Source organism: Schistocerca cancellata, chromosome 2, assembly GCF_023864275.1.
Source record: "Schistocerca cancellata isolate TAMUIC-IGC-003103 chromosome 2, iqSchCanc2.1, whole genome shotgun sequence".
NCBI lineage: Eukaryota > Metazoa > Arthropoda > Insecta > Orthoptera > Acrididae > Schistocerca > Schistocerca cancellata.
Genome location: NC_064627.1, coordinates 447,433,303 through 447,447,583, shown reverse-complemented (window position 1 = coordinate 447,447,583; position 14,281 = coordinate 447,433,303). Strand labels below are relative to the sequence as shown.

The 14,281-nt window shown below is 40.9% G+C and overlaps 1 protein-coding gene across 1 annotated transcript in view; it reads left to right on the top strand.

Moving 5' to 3' along the window:
• The window catches only part of LOC126161933 (U3 small nucleolar ribonucleoprotein protein IMP3), an 85,448-nt gene extending 81,876 nt beyond the window's left edge, over nt 1–3,572 (top strand). Inside the window, exons 5-6 of the mRNA XM_049918107.1 lie at nt 2,887–2,942; nt 3,019–3,572. Coding sequence (XP_049774064.1) covers nt 2,887–2,910 — 24 coding nt within the window. The 3' untranslated portion in view covers nt 2,911–2,942; nt 3,019–3,572. The remainder of the gene's footprint in view (nt 1–2,886; nt 2,943–3,018) is intronic.
• Nucleotides 3,573–14,281: the final 10,709 nt, after the last annotated feature.

Here is a 14,281-nt window from a genome sequence, read left to right as displayed (position 1 = left end):
CTTCTCTGTATACTACAGCATCATCCGCGAAAAGCCGCATGGAACTTCCGACACTATCTACTAGGCCATTTATATATATTGTGAAAAGCAATGGTCCCATAACACTCCCCTGTGGCACGCCAGAGGTTACTTTAACGTCTGTAGACGTCTCTCCGTTGATAACAACATGCTGTGTTCTGTTTGCTAAAAACTCTTCAATCCAGCCACACAGCTGGTCTGATATTCCGTAGGCTCTTACTTTGTTTATCAGACGACAGTGCGGAACTGTATCGAACGCCTTCCGGAAGTCAAGAAAAATAGCATCTACCTGGGAGCCTGTATCTAATATTTTCTGGGTCTCATGAACAAATAGAGCGAGTTGGGTCTCACACGATCGCTGTTTCCGGAATCCATGTTGATTCCTACATAGTAGATTCTGAGTTTCCAAAAACGACATGATACTCGAGCAAAAAACATGTTCTAAAATTCTACAACAGATCGACGTCAGAGATATAGGTCTATAGTTTTGCGCTTCTGCTCGACGACCCTTCTTCAAGCGTATCATAATTGTGTGTCACAAATTTAAGCAGACAGGAAACTATTTCGGCTGAACCTCTCCTTGCGGTGGATTCATCCCACAAATTTATGGTGATGTTTCCAGTACCAAAGTCATGAATCGTGAAATTACACGACGACGGCTGTCTCTGGTAGAATACCGTGGAATGAGTCAATGTAGGACAAAGTAAAACCTGTTGTAGGTCAACACATATAACATATATATTGTTATTCCTCTTAGCCATTTCCGTATCGTTTTTTAGGGCATTGTATGCTTGGTCTGCCCTTGAATGATGCAACTGACTCTCAATTTCGATCTTGTGCAGTTCTATTTCATCTGAAGCTGCAATCATTTTGTTAAACAACAAATCGCACAGTCTGCAAGTATCTGATCTAGGTGTTCCGAAATGCAGATTAAAATCTGTTTGAAACACACTTTGATAGTATGACCTGCTTATTGACTTATCAGGTAACTTTCCGGTAAACAACCGATACATTCTACAGAGGTGCAGACATTCTTTTGAGGATTTATTCCTGCTGTAATGACTCATCTGCTTTGGGAAACACGATATGTGTTGCCGAATAAGAGTCCTGTCGTCATTTGATATGGCATGTGGCCTATTGCAATGTTTTCCTCTACCATCTTTAGGAGTTGTTATTCCACCTTTTACTTTATGTTGCAGAGTCTTCATTTGTTTGCCCAAACTCTTTGTCTTTAAATATGTCTGCTTGTGTCTGTATATGTGTGGATGGATGTGTGTGTGTGTGCGCGAGTGTATACCTGTCCTTTTTTCCCCCTAAGGTAAGTCTTTCCGCTCCTGGGTTTGGAATGACTCCTTACCCTCTCCCTTAAAACCCACATCCTTTCGTCTTTCCCTCTCCTTCCCTCTTTCCTGACGAAGCAACCGTTTGTTGCAAAAGCTTGAATTTTGTGTGTATGTTTGTGTTTGTTTGTGTGTCTATCGACTCAAAAGGACTCAGATCACTTTGTTCAAGTTTCAGCAAACATTCACTTTCTGAAAAGCCCATTTGCAGTTTGTTTACAGAATTTCATTTCATCACGCTTCCCTCAATGATGAATTTTGTGGAGGTCAACCAGAATCAACTGTTGTTCCAAAAAACATAGCAACACTGGTTTGTTAACATTTGTTTGTTCTTTCCAAGAAAATGACCACTTGTTTCTGTGGTTACACTGGACATTGTTGTAAAGAGTTAAAGAAGAATTTATGTCAAATGATGTACAGCAACTTGTTTGCCAGAGGTCAGTGATGGACTCGGAGGGGGGGAGACAGGAAAGTCACATCATTAAATCATTCTTTGTTGTGACAGTGACAGCTTTCACACAGTATATCAAACAGGCAATTATTTGAGGAAGATGAACATCAAACTAATGCCTCATTGCCAGTATTTTCCCGCTTCATTGCCTAAATACTTCTTGTTGTTCCTTTATGCCAAACAAACAATTGTGCAGACAATGATTTTCATCACCTTGAGAATTTGTTGAATCCATCTGGAACCCTGTTCCTGAAATACCAACATCAGAGTGGAAAATTGTTTTCAGCATTGTCAAATACTTGCAGAAGTACGAGGGTTGTAACTTAAATAGTGGCAACTAGCTATTCACAACCCATACAAAAGTGTTACATGTTTGCACCTGTTACTGCCCTTCAAAGTAGTCACAAGCGTTGTGTAGAACCCATTGCCAGAAATGTGGAAGGCGTAGTGTACCGTTAGCAGAGCCTGTTCTGTTGATAGTGTGAATGGAGCTGTCTACTGCCTGTTGAATCTCTGGAACAGTTCTGAAGTGAATGCCACGAAGTGGTTCCTTCATCTTCAGAATCAAATCAAAGTCACAAGGACTTAAGTCCGTGTAGTATGGTGCATAGTACAGTACTTCCTGGTCCCACTGACCGAACAGAGCAGCCACAGCTCGCACTGTATGAGCCTGCGCATTGTCGTGCAAAATGATGGGTGGGTTGCGCAGAAAGTGAAATAAACTTTTAACTCATATGAAACTGGAGAGGCTTTCAGTAATGAAATATACATTTATTTCATTATTTCTTGTGTTTAAATGTTAATTAGGCAATATGTTGTACACCTTATGGCAGGATGAATGCTTGAAAGTCTGTAAAGAGAATGGTATAGTACACTTTTGTTGCCATATAAGTTATTTTCCTACTAAATTTCTGAATGAAATTTTATGTTTTAGGAATACATTTTTCATGGAATGTGCAGTGATTATTCCTGCATGCTTTTTGTGCTAATTATTAGATTTTCTGCATATGGTGTTTGTTCCATTTATGGATTATGTTTCCTGTTGCACATTTTAATAGGATTCTCTGTTGATTGCAGTTTGATGATTATGAAATGCAGTAAAAAACATCTGAGCCAGGACCATTTCACATTTGGTGAGTTAAATTAATTCACAGAATTTTCTTGTCTTATCCATATTATCCTGTTGGTTTTTTATACATTTATTTCCAGATTTCTACATCAAATTCTGAGATGCGGGTTGCAGTTAAAATATCGTTGCATCTCGTTTCAAACTGTTTGAAAACAATGGAGGAGGCCTGAAATAGAACATGGCCAAGTTGGCAGCAAGGATTTCTTATTGCTTTACTGCAGTACTTTGAGGGAACTCGATGCAACATCTGACTTTTGTCTGCAGTTGCATTAAAAAATGTTATGCTATTTATACAACTTCCATTGACAAATAATGTTACACTGTAATTTATTGTTGCCTCTGTTGTAATTTATGGTATAATATGTATTGAAGTGTGTGTATATATCATATACTATTCAAGATAATAAGTGGACCAAAAGCAAGGACTGATCTCAAGAGAACAGTGATATTTTGTAATTATGTATTTCAGGATGATTGCACAAAATAATGCTGTTTGATGGAAAACTGTGAATGTTTGTGCACCTAGTCAGTAGAGAATTTGGTAACATGAATTTAAAAAAAAATAATTCATGAAATGTTCCATGCATTCCTTTTAGCGATTTGAGCTTCTGTGTCCAGTAAAATTTTAACATCATTCTTTCTTTCATTTTACAGCGGAGTTTTAAAACAAGGTATATCAGATAATAGCATATTTCAATATTAGGACCATTAGTCCTACCTCAGATAAACAGAATAGCTTTATTGACAGGGACATGGAAATGTGGCATTCGTTTTTAGCAAATTTCGCATCTTCTTAATCTTTCTTTGTTTATGAAGACAGACACAGATTTAAGAGGTTGTCATGCTCCATGCCTGAAGACAAAGACTTAATGCTTTGAAATTGACTGAGAAGAAAAGGGTGATTTTGAAGCTTTTTGACTGGAATGTTTGGTTTTGCAACTCTTCAACAGTGTTTTTTGTTTTTGTTTTTTTGCCCCCCCTCCCCTCCCCCGAAATGGTCTTTACTTATCTTTTTCTTTTGGCTGTACTTGTGCTTTCAACAAACACTTGTTTCTGTTGAGAAACAGCGCCATTTTCACACCTCTGCTTTAATGTGTTTCTTGGCAAGATTTTTCCTTTCCCACCCAATTCAATTATTGGAAAATCTGCAGAATATTTCTTTCAACCTTTCGTGGACATTCATAGCCATGCGACCCGTTACAGGAAGAGTTTTGGCATGATCAGAATATGATAACAGTTCCCCCCTTCCTAGTATCAGTGCAGGAACTAAAAACCAGCAGTTGGCCATGACTGTAAACAAACTAGAATTACGTCTACCAGAGGGGAGAGGAGCAATCATAGGGCAGCCAGCCTACAACTTGTGTTCTGTGTTTCTACGACAGCAGATACCCAATCCTTTCTGGTGTCTTGATTGTTGTACTCAGTCTCTATGATGGGTTATGGTTAGTTTCTTCATTCATTTCAAAATGAAAGTACAAACAGTGAGGCAGGCACGAAGCAAAGTATTTGATAACAGCTACCTGCAATTGCTTCCTGATGTTAGCAGTGTCATAAACGAGGTACTTCAATCTCTACCTCTATTTGATGCAACCACAGTTCAAAACACCTGCCACCTAAAACTGCTATATTAAAGCATCCACAATATACAAACTTTTGAACTTTAGCTAGCAGACAAACATACTCATAACTTTGTTCTAAGGTGCTAGGCCCCACAGTTGAGTCCTACATTGCATTACAAGGCATGTTTTTATACAGACCACACAGTTGACCTAACAACAGAGCATTGAGCAAACTGATACTTGTTGTGTTCTTGCATTTTTTATTTTGCAAACACATTATTAAGCACAATATCTTAAGAAATTTGGCATCAATAGATGATTTGCAATACCAATAACTGAAAACTGAGTACATTTTTGGTATTTACATGCAGAAAATGAAGTTGTTGCAAACTATCTGTGATGAAATAGTTTGTCTGGAAATAATTCACTATGAAGTGGCATTGTTATTGCACTTTGAGACGGAACTCACATCTATATTTGCATTTATTGTAAATTTTTCAGGGCCCTCTCTATCCTGCACAAGCTTCATCATCTCCAAGTGACTATTGCAACCTACATCCTTCTGAATCTGCTTAATGTATTCATCTCTTGATCTCCCTCTACAATTTTTACCTTCCACGCTGCCCTCTACTACTAAATTGGTGATCGCTTGATGCCTCAGAACATGTCCTACCAACCGATCTCTTCTTCTAGTCAAGTTGTGCCACAAATTCCTCTCCTCCCCAATTCTAATCAGTACCTCCTCATTAGTTATATGATCTACCCATCTAATCTTCAGCCTTCTTCTGTATCTCATCAACAATTTCTTCAATCTCTTCGTTCTCTGCGGAGCTAGTTGGCATATAAACTTGTACTACTGCGGTAGGCGTGGGCTTTGTGTTTATCTGGGCTACAATAATGCGTTCACTACGTTGTTTGTAGTAGCTTACCCACGCTCCTGTTTTTTTATTCATTACTAAACCTACTCCTGCATTACCCCTATTTGATTTTGTATTTGTAACCATGTATTCACCTGACCAGAAGTCTTGTTTCTCCTGCCACCGAACTTCACTAATTCACATTATATCTAACTTTAAACTATCCATTTCCCTTTTTAAATTTTCTAACCTATATGCCCGATTAAGGGATCTGACATTCCATGCTCTGATCCGTAGAACACTAGTTTTATTTCTCCTGATAGCGACGTCCTCCTGAGTAGCCCCCGCCCGGAGATCCGAATGGGGGATTAAAATGCCTCAAGAATGTTTTACCCAATAGGACGCCATCATCATTTAACCATACAGTAAAGCTGCATGCCCTCGGGAAAAATTAGGGTTGTAGTTTCCCTTTGCTTTCAGCCGTTAGCAGTACCAGCACAGCAAGGCCGTTTTGGTTAATGTTACAAGGCCAGACTGTTATCCCTGCAACTACTGAAATGGCTGCTGCCCCTCTTCAGGAACCACACGTTTGTCTGGTCTCTCAACAGATACCCCTCCGTTGTGGTTGCACCTACGGTACGACTATCTGTATCGCTGAGGCACGCAAGACTCAGGTCCCTATTTATTGAAAATGTGTTTATTTTTCTGCCTGTCACTCACTGATCTTTATTTCAAAATTACCTTTTTTGGACAGTGTGACCCATCATCAAATCAGTTACGCAACAAAATAAATTACCACCGGCTTCTAATCCTAATTTATTTTTTTATTTATTATTTTTTTTACAAAGCTTAAAATTTTGTGTAATCTAATTACAGCACAAAAGCTATATAATATACCACCTGTTGTAGTTACAGAATAACCTGTCATAATAGAACTATCAGTTCATTGTCATACGTTAAAACCATACTTGCATGCTGTCACTTTGTTCTAAATTTTAAAAGAAATTTCATTGGTGCACATGCCTGCAGCATTAAAGTGTGCCGCTATCCATAATGATGGATTTAAAATACAATACTGAAATAATTCATATAGAGTATAACTTCGTTAACATTAATCCGAAAGGACCGAAAAATCAGGAGTTGGTGTTAAAAAAATTCGTGTTAAGTGAAAAACACAGATTTTAATAAGTATACATGTACACTAATGTGTAATATACTACACTATCAATCACGTTATTGTAGACTTATAACACTATAAAGTGATTGTAAAATTCAAGTACTCACAAATTATGTACGTTACTTTCTTGGAAAAAATTTGGTCATGGTTCGCTAACTTCCACGGGAACGATAATATTTTGTAATTTCACAACCAATTGTTGTGATAGCGTCCGTAAAGCCAGCAGTGACGTCGGATGTTGAAGCGAACCGTTCTAAACAGTCCAAGGCTGTAAACATCTCCTGGTGGGTAGGTGGAATGGTATCTGTACTCTTTTCCTCTTCACTTTCTTCTGATGGCCCTTCTTGCACCTTGTTCACAGCTTTTGGCACATCAGATTCCACAGAAGCACATACGGCAACATCGTCATCTACACAAATGAATTATTCGAAACTAATCCCAGGGTTCGCAATGTCCTGCAGAACTGTCCATCAAGGTGAAGTGGCATCTTCTAACTCGTGGACATCTTCAGTGTTGCTATGTCTCCAAGCTCTGTTAAAGCACTTCCCTGTATGATGTGGCGATACTGAATTCCAGGCTGCTGCGATGGCTTTTATTGCATCAAGCAGATTCCAATTTGGGGTTGCTCTATTGTTTTCAGCAGCACGAATTGCAGCTCTAACAAGTTGCTTACGATAAGCTCTCTTTATGAGAGAGATTACACTTTGGTCCAAAGGCTGAAGGCAGCTTGTGGCGTTGGGTGGAAAAAACTGAACCTTTATGTTGGATAGGTTCAGATCATGAACGTTATGGGCAGTACATCTGTCCAATGTAAGAAGAACATTCTGTTTTGAGCAACCATTCAACCGTTGAAATGAAGCCACTTGCGAAATGATGTGCCATCGATCCAAGCTTTATTGTGACGAGAGTAGATGCAAGGTAAAGTGCCCATATTTATGTTTTCAAAACAATGTGGTTTCTCGAATTTACCGATAACCCAGGGACAGAACTTCTCACTGCCATCAGCATTACAGCACAGTACAACAGTCACACATTGTTTGGTTTGTGCTCCACTGTGACACTAGTCACCTTTTATCCCCAGGGTGTGATTTGGAAAAAGATTGTAGAAAAATCAAGTTTCATCCATGTTAAACACATCACATGAGGCGTACTTTTCCCTCACTCAGTTGAATTCATGTAACCAGCTGTTCGCACTTTCTTCATCAACTTTATTTGCTTCACCACAAATTTGTACAGATGAAACTGAATGTCTCTTTTGGAACCGATACAACCAGCCAGCACAACAACGGAATTCTTTGATGCCGATATCTTTAGCAATATCATTAGCTTTTGACTGAACCACAGGGCCAGTTAAAGGTATGTTAGATGCACGCATATGATTGAACCAGTCTAGCAGTAACGTGTAGACGTCTTCATACTTAGCAGTACGAAGTCGTTTAGATTTGTTTCCAGAACATGATGCCACAGCATTAATAATTTTTTCTCGATTTCGACGATTATTAAATCATAGATAAAGTAGATTTAGGTATTCCAAACTGCTCTGCAATTGCTTTTTTCTTGGTACCATGGTCCACTTCATCTAGAACTTAAGCTTTACAGCTGTCTGTTTCCGCTTTGCCATTTTCACGTGCTACGGTACCGGTTGTAACTGTAGTTTTTATTCAGTATTCCAACTTGATACGGCTATGACTAACAGAACACCTGTCAAATCTGGCACTGAGTACATTCCTAAATGCTGCTGCACACATTATTGAATGTCTTACAATGTACAGCATACGCTGATTGTTGAGGTGATAATCGCGGCTACCGACCTACAATATGTTAAAAGATTCAACAATAAGTATAATTAGCTTTGTAGCTACATTTCCTACATTCATTTCAGAAAAAAAAATTACGCTTTAGAATACTCTAATGTCGGAAGTTTATGTTACATTGAAATTTAATTACACTAGGAACTGAAACAGAGTTCGTAATTCGCCTTAACCGAAATTCGTATTAACCGATAAAACATACCATAAGAACTAATGTATTCCTGGCGGGACCAATATTTTTTTCATGCTAACCACAAGTTCAAGCTAATGAGGTTATACTGTATAAAAATTTTCCTAAGTACTATACATAAAACATTGATGAGGATTCCCTAGCTTTGCAGCCATATTGAAATTTAACAAAAAATTATAATAAAAATCCTTTTTTAAAAAAATTCATTGATGCATAACATTGCCCTCTATGCAGGTTAAATGCTGACGTAGTTAATATATAAAACATTTCAAGGCATTATATACAAACGTAAATATTTCATAGCTTTACAACCACATTTGTAATATAAGGAAAACTTAAATAACTGTTGCAAAACATTAAAAATATGTCTTCTCTTCGTTCTATTGGGAGCTACACAAGTGCTAGGCCAATAGCAACACCATGTTAAAGTTTCCGTCATCTTGTTAAATATGCCACAATCAGTGTGTTAGGGGCCAACACTGCTGAGGTTTAGTAGAGCATCTTACCCCATATTAACCATAGGAAGGCTAAAACATGACAAGTATAGGAATTATTATGACATTTTAAAAGATACATTGTCACACACATCACTTACAAAACTATAATTTTCCAAATTAATGGTTGGTTACTTAATGTCTCCTCCAGCGATGACAATATGGTTCAAATGGCTCTGAGCACTATGGGACTTAACTTCTGAGGTAATCAGTCCCCTAGAACTAAGAACTACTTATACCTAACTAACCTAAGAACATCACACACATCCATGCCCGAGGCAGGATTCGAACCTGCGACCGTAGCAGTAATGCGGTTGCAGACTGAAGCCCCTAGAATTGCTCGGCCACTCTGGCCTGCGATGACAATATGATTGGGGAACTTATATACTAGTGGACATAGATTGTCTGGAAAGTTCTTGGTTACATCTGAAGGTGAGCCTAGCGGTCGATAGAAGGATCTGACTATAAGTTTATGCACACTCTTAATACTGAGTCTTTCCCAGACAGTCTTGCATGTGGTTTAAATTTCTGTCTCAGTGGATTTGAGTTTCTTGTCTCCTGTGACAAATAAATCACCTCCATTTAACATTAGCCTTTGCCTTTTGGGTACACGGACGCTTCAAATTTTCACCAAATATCTTACTGTCATCCATTTCAGGTTTAAACCAATGTGTAGTATCTGAACAACTAGTTCCCAATATCATACCTTTTTATTTTTTTATCTTTTCTCTCATTATTAATTTATATGAATGTTTTCTTTTACTTATTATAAATAAGAAATTTGTAGGTTGCCACAGAAGGTGGCAAAGATAGGCTTTAAAAATTATTCTTGTAAAAGAAGAGCAATGTCCGGAGAATATTCGATTTTTTTTTAACAACTTCTGTTTCAGTTTTGCTTGAGAGTACTTATGTTTTAGATATCACACAAAAAGGATGTGTAATTTTTACTCATTCACCAACAATGTCTGTAGTAAATGCGTATAAAAATGCAAGAAAGCATATATATTAAGACTTATCATAGCAGCAAGAATATTTTTATTTATTACCAATATTTGTTCACAAGCATGACTTTTGCCTGCAATCATAAGAAGAGGCAGTAATTACTTCCATCCTGCAAGACATGTCAAAATATCAATGTGCTAACCATCAAGATTTAGTGGATGGACTGTATGATTGGCAACCACACAAAATACAAGCTTTTGCAACAAACAGTTGCTTCATCAGGAAAGAGGGAAGGAGAGGGAAAGACAAAAGGATGTGGGTTTTAAGGGAGAGGGTAAGGAGTCATTCCACTCCCGGGAGCGGAAAGACTTACCTTAGGGGGAAAAAAGGACAGGTATACACTCGCGCACACACACACACATATCCATACGCACACACACAGACACAAGCAGACATTTGTAAAGACAAAGAGTTTGGGCAGAGATGTAAGTCGAGGTGGAAGTAAAGAGGCAAAGATGTTGTTGAAAGACAGGTGAGGTATGAGTGGCGGCAACTTGAAATTAGCGGATGTTGAGGCCTGGCGGATAACAAGAAGAGAGGATATACTGAAGGGCAAGTTCCCATCTCCGGAGTTCTGACAGGTTGGTGTTAGTGGGAAGTATCCAGATCACCTGGACGGTGTAACACTGTGCCAAGGCACCCTCCGGGTTACAGGACTAGAGTAGGTGGTGGTGGGAGGGTGCATGGGACAGGTTTTACACCGGGGGTGGTTACAAGGGTAGGAGCCAGAGGGTAAGGAAGGTGGTTTGGGGATTTCATAGGGATGAACTAAGAGGTTACGAAGGTTAGGTGGATGGCTGAAAGACACTCTTGGTGGAGTGGGGAGGATTTCATGAAGGATGGATCTCATTTCAGGGCAGGATTTGAGGAAGTCGTATCCCTGATCGAGAGCCACATTCAGAGTCTGATCCAGTCCCGGAAAGTATCCTGTCACAAGTGGGGCACTTTTGTGGTTCTTCTGTGGGAGGTTCTGGGTTTGAGAGGATGAGGAAGTGGCTCTGGTTATTTGCTTCTGTACCAGGTCGGGAGGGTAGTTGCGGGATGCGAAAGCTGTTGTCAGGTTGTTGGTGTAATGGTTCAGGGATTCCGAACTGGAGCAGATTCGTTTGCCACGAAGACCTAGGCTGTAGGGAAGGGACCGTTTGATATGGAATGGGTGGCAGCTGTCATAATGGAGGTACTGTTGCTTGTTGGTGGGTTTGATGTGGACGGACGTGTGAAGCTGGCCATTGGACAGGTGGAGGTCAGCATCAAGGAAAGTGGCATGGGATTTAGAGTAGGACCAGGTGAATCTGATGGAACCAAAGGAGTTGAGGTTGGAGAGGAAATTCTGGAGTTCTTCTTCACTGTGAGTCCACATCATGAAGATGTCATCAATAAATCTGTACCAAACTTTGGGTTGGCAGGCCTGGGTAACCAAGAAGGCTTCCTCTAAGCGACCCAAGAATAGGTTGGCGTACGAGGGGGCCATTCTGGTACCCAAGGCTGTTCCCTTTAATTGTTGGTATGTCTGGTCTTCAAAAGTGAAGAAATTATGGGTCAGGATGAAGCTGGCTAACGTAATGAGGAAAGAGGTTTTAGGTAGGGTGGCAGGTGATCGGCGTGAAAGGAAGTGCTCCATCGCAGTGAGGCCCTGGACGTGCGGGATATTTGTGTATAAGGAAGTGGCATCAATGGTTACAAGGATGGTTTCCGGGGGTAACGGATTGGGTATGGATTCCAGGCATTCGAGAAAGCGGTTGGTGTCTTTGATGAAGGATGGGAGACTGCATGTAATGGGTTGAAGGTGTTGATCTACTTAGGGAGAGATACATTCTGTGGGGGCTTGGTAACCATCTACAATGGGGCGGCCGGGGTGATTGGGTTTGTGAATTTTAGGAAGAAGGTAGAAGGTAGGGGTGCGGGGTGTCGGTGGGGTCAGGAGGTTGATGGAGTCAGGTGAAAGGTTTTGTAGGGGGCCTAAGGTTCTGAGGATTCCTTGAAGCTCCGCCGAGGATTCCTTGAAGCTCCGCCTGGACATCAGGAATGGGATTACCTTGGCAAACTTTGTATGTGGTGTTGTCTGAAAGCTGACGCAGTCCCTCAGCCACATACTCCCGACGATCAAGTACCACTGTCGTGGAACCCTTGTCCGCCGGAAGAATGACGATGGAACGGTCAGCCTTCAGATCACGGATAGCTTGGGGTTCAGCAGTGGTGATGTTGGGAGTAGGATTAAGGTTTTTTATGAAGGATTGAGAGGCAAGGCTGGAAGTCAGAAATTCCTGGAAGGTTAGGAGGGGGTGATTTTGAGGAAGAGGAGGTGGGTCCCACTGTGACGGAGGACGGAACTGTTCCAGGCAGGGTTCAATTTGGATAGTGTCTTGGGGAGTTGGATCATTAGGGGTAGGATTAGGATCATTTTTCTTCGTGGCAAAGTGATACTTCCAGCAGAGAGTATGAGTGTAGGACAGTAAATCTTTGACGAGGGCTGTTTGGTTGAATCTGGGAGTGGGGCTGAAGGTGAGGCCTTTGGATAGGACAGAGGTTTCGGATTGGGAGAGAGGTTTGGAGGAAAGGTTAACTACTGAATTAGGGTGTTGTGGTACCAGATTGTGTTGATTGGAATTTTGAGGTTTTGGAGGGAGTGGAGCTGGGAGTGGGAGATTGAGTAGATGGGAGAGACTGGGTTTGTGTGCAATGAGAGGAGGTTGAGGTTTGCTGGAAAGGTTGTGAAGGGTGAGTGAGTTGCCTTTCCGGAGGTGGGAAACCAGGAGATTGGATAGTTTTTTAAGGTGGAGGGTGGCATGCTGTTCTAATTTGCTGTTGGCCTGTAGGAGGATGCTCTGAACAGCAGGTGTGGATGTGGGAGAGGAAAGATTGAGGACTTTTATTAAGGATAGGAGTTGACGGTTGTGTTCATTGGCTGAGTTGATGTGTAGGTGAAGGATTAGGTGGGTGAGGGCAATGGATTGTTCAGTTTGGAACTGGTATAGGGACTGATGGAAAGAAGGGTTGCAGCCAGAGATGGGAACTTTAAGTGTGAGGCCTTTGGGGGTAATGCCAAAAGTCAGACAAGCCTGAGAAAATAAAATATGGGAGTTAATCTGGCTAGGGCGAAGGTGTGTGTGTATATATATATATATATATATTCACACACACACACACACACACACACACACACACACACAGGGTGAGTCACCTAACGTTACCGCTGGATATATTTCGTAAACCACATCAGGTACTGATGAATCGATTCCACAGATCGAACGTGAGGAGAGGGGCTAGTGTAATTGGTTAATACAAACCATACAAAAATGCACGGAAGTACGTTTTTTAACACAAACCTACATTTTTTAAATGGAACCCCGTTGTTAGCACATCTGAACATATAAACAAATACGTAATCAGTGCCATTTGTTGCATTGTAAAATGTAAATTACATCCGGAGATATTGTAACCTAAAGTTGACGCTTGAGTACCGCTCCTCCACTGTTCGATCGTGTGTATCGGAGAGCACCGAATTACGTAGGGATCCAAAAGGAACGGTGATGGACCTTAGGTACAGAAGAGACTGGAACAGCACATTACGTCCACATGCTAACACCTTTTTATTGGTTTTTTTCACTGACGCACATGTACATTACCATGAGGGGTGAGGTACACGTGCACACATGGATTCCATTTTTAATTACGGACTGGAATAGAGTGTGTCCCAACATGTCAGGCCAATAGATGTTCAATGTGGTGGCCATCATTTGCTGCACACAATTGCAATCTCTGGCGTAATGAATGTCGTACACGCCGCAGTACACCTGATGTAATGTCGCCGCAGACTGCCACAGTACGTTGTTTCATATCCTCTGGGGTTGTAGGCACATCACGGTACACATTCTCCTTTAACGTACCCCACAGAAAGAAGTCCAGAGGTGTAAGATCAGGAGAACGGGCTGGCCAATTTATGCGTCCTCCACGTCCTATGAAACACCCGTCGAACATCCTGTCAAGGGTCAGCCTAGTGTTAATTGCGGAATGTGCAGGTGTACCATCATACTGATACCACATACGTCGACGCGTTTCCAGTGGGACATTTTCGAGCAATGTTGGCAGATCATTCTGTAGAAACGCGATGTATGTTGCAGCTGTTTGGGCCCCTACAATGAAGTGAGGACCAATGAGGTGGTCGCCAATGATTCCGCACCATACATTTACAGTCCACGGTCGCTGTCGCTCTACCTGTCTGAGCCAGCGAGGATTGTCCACGGACCAGTAAT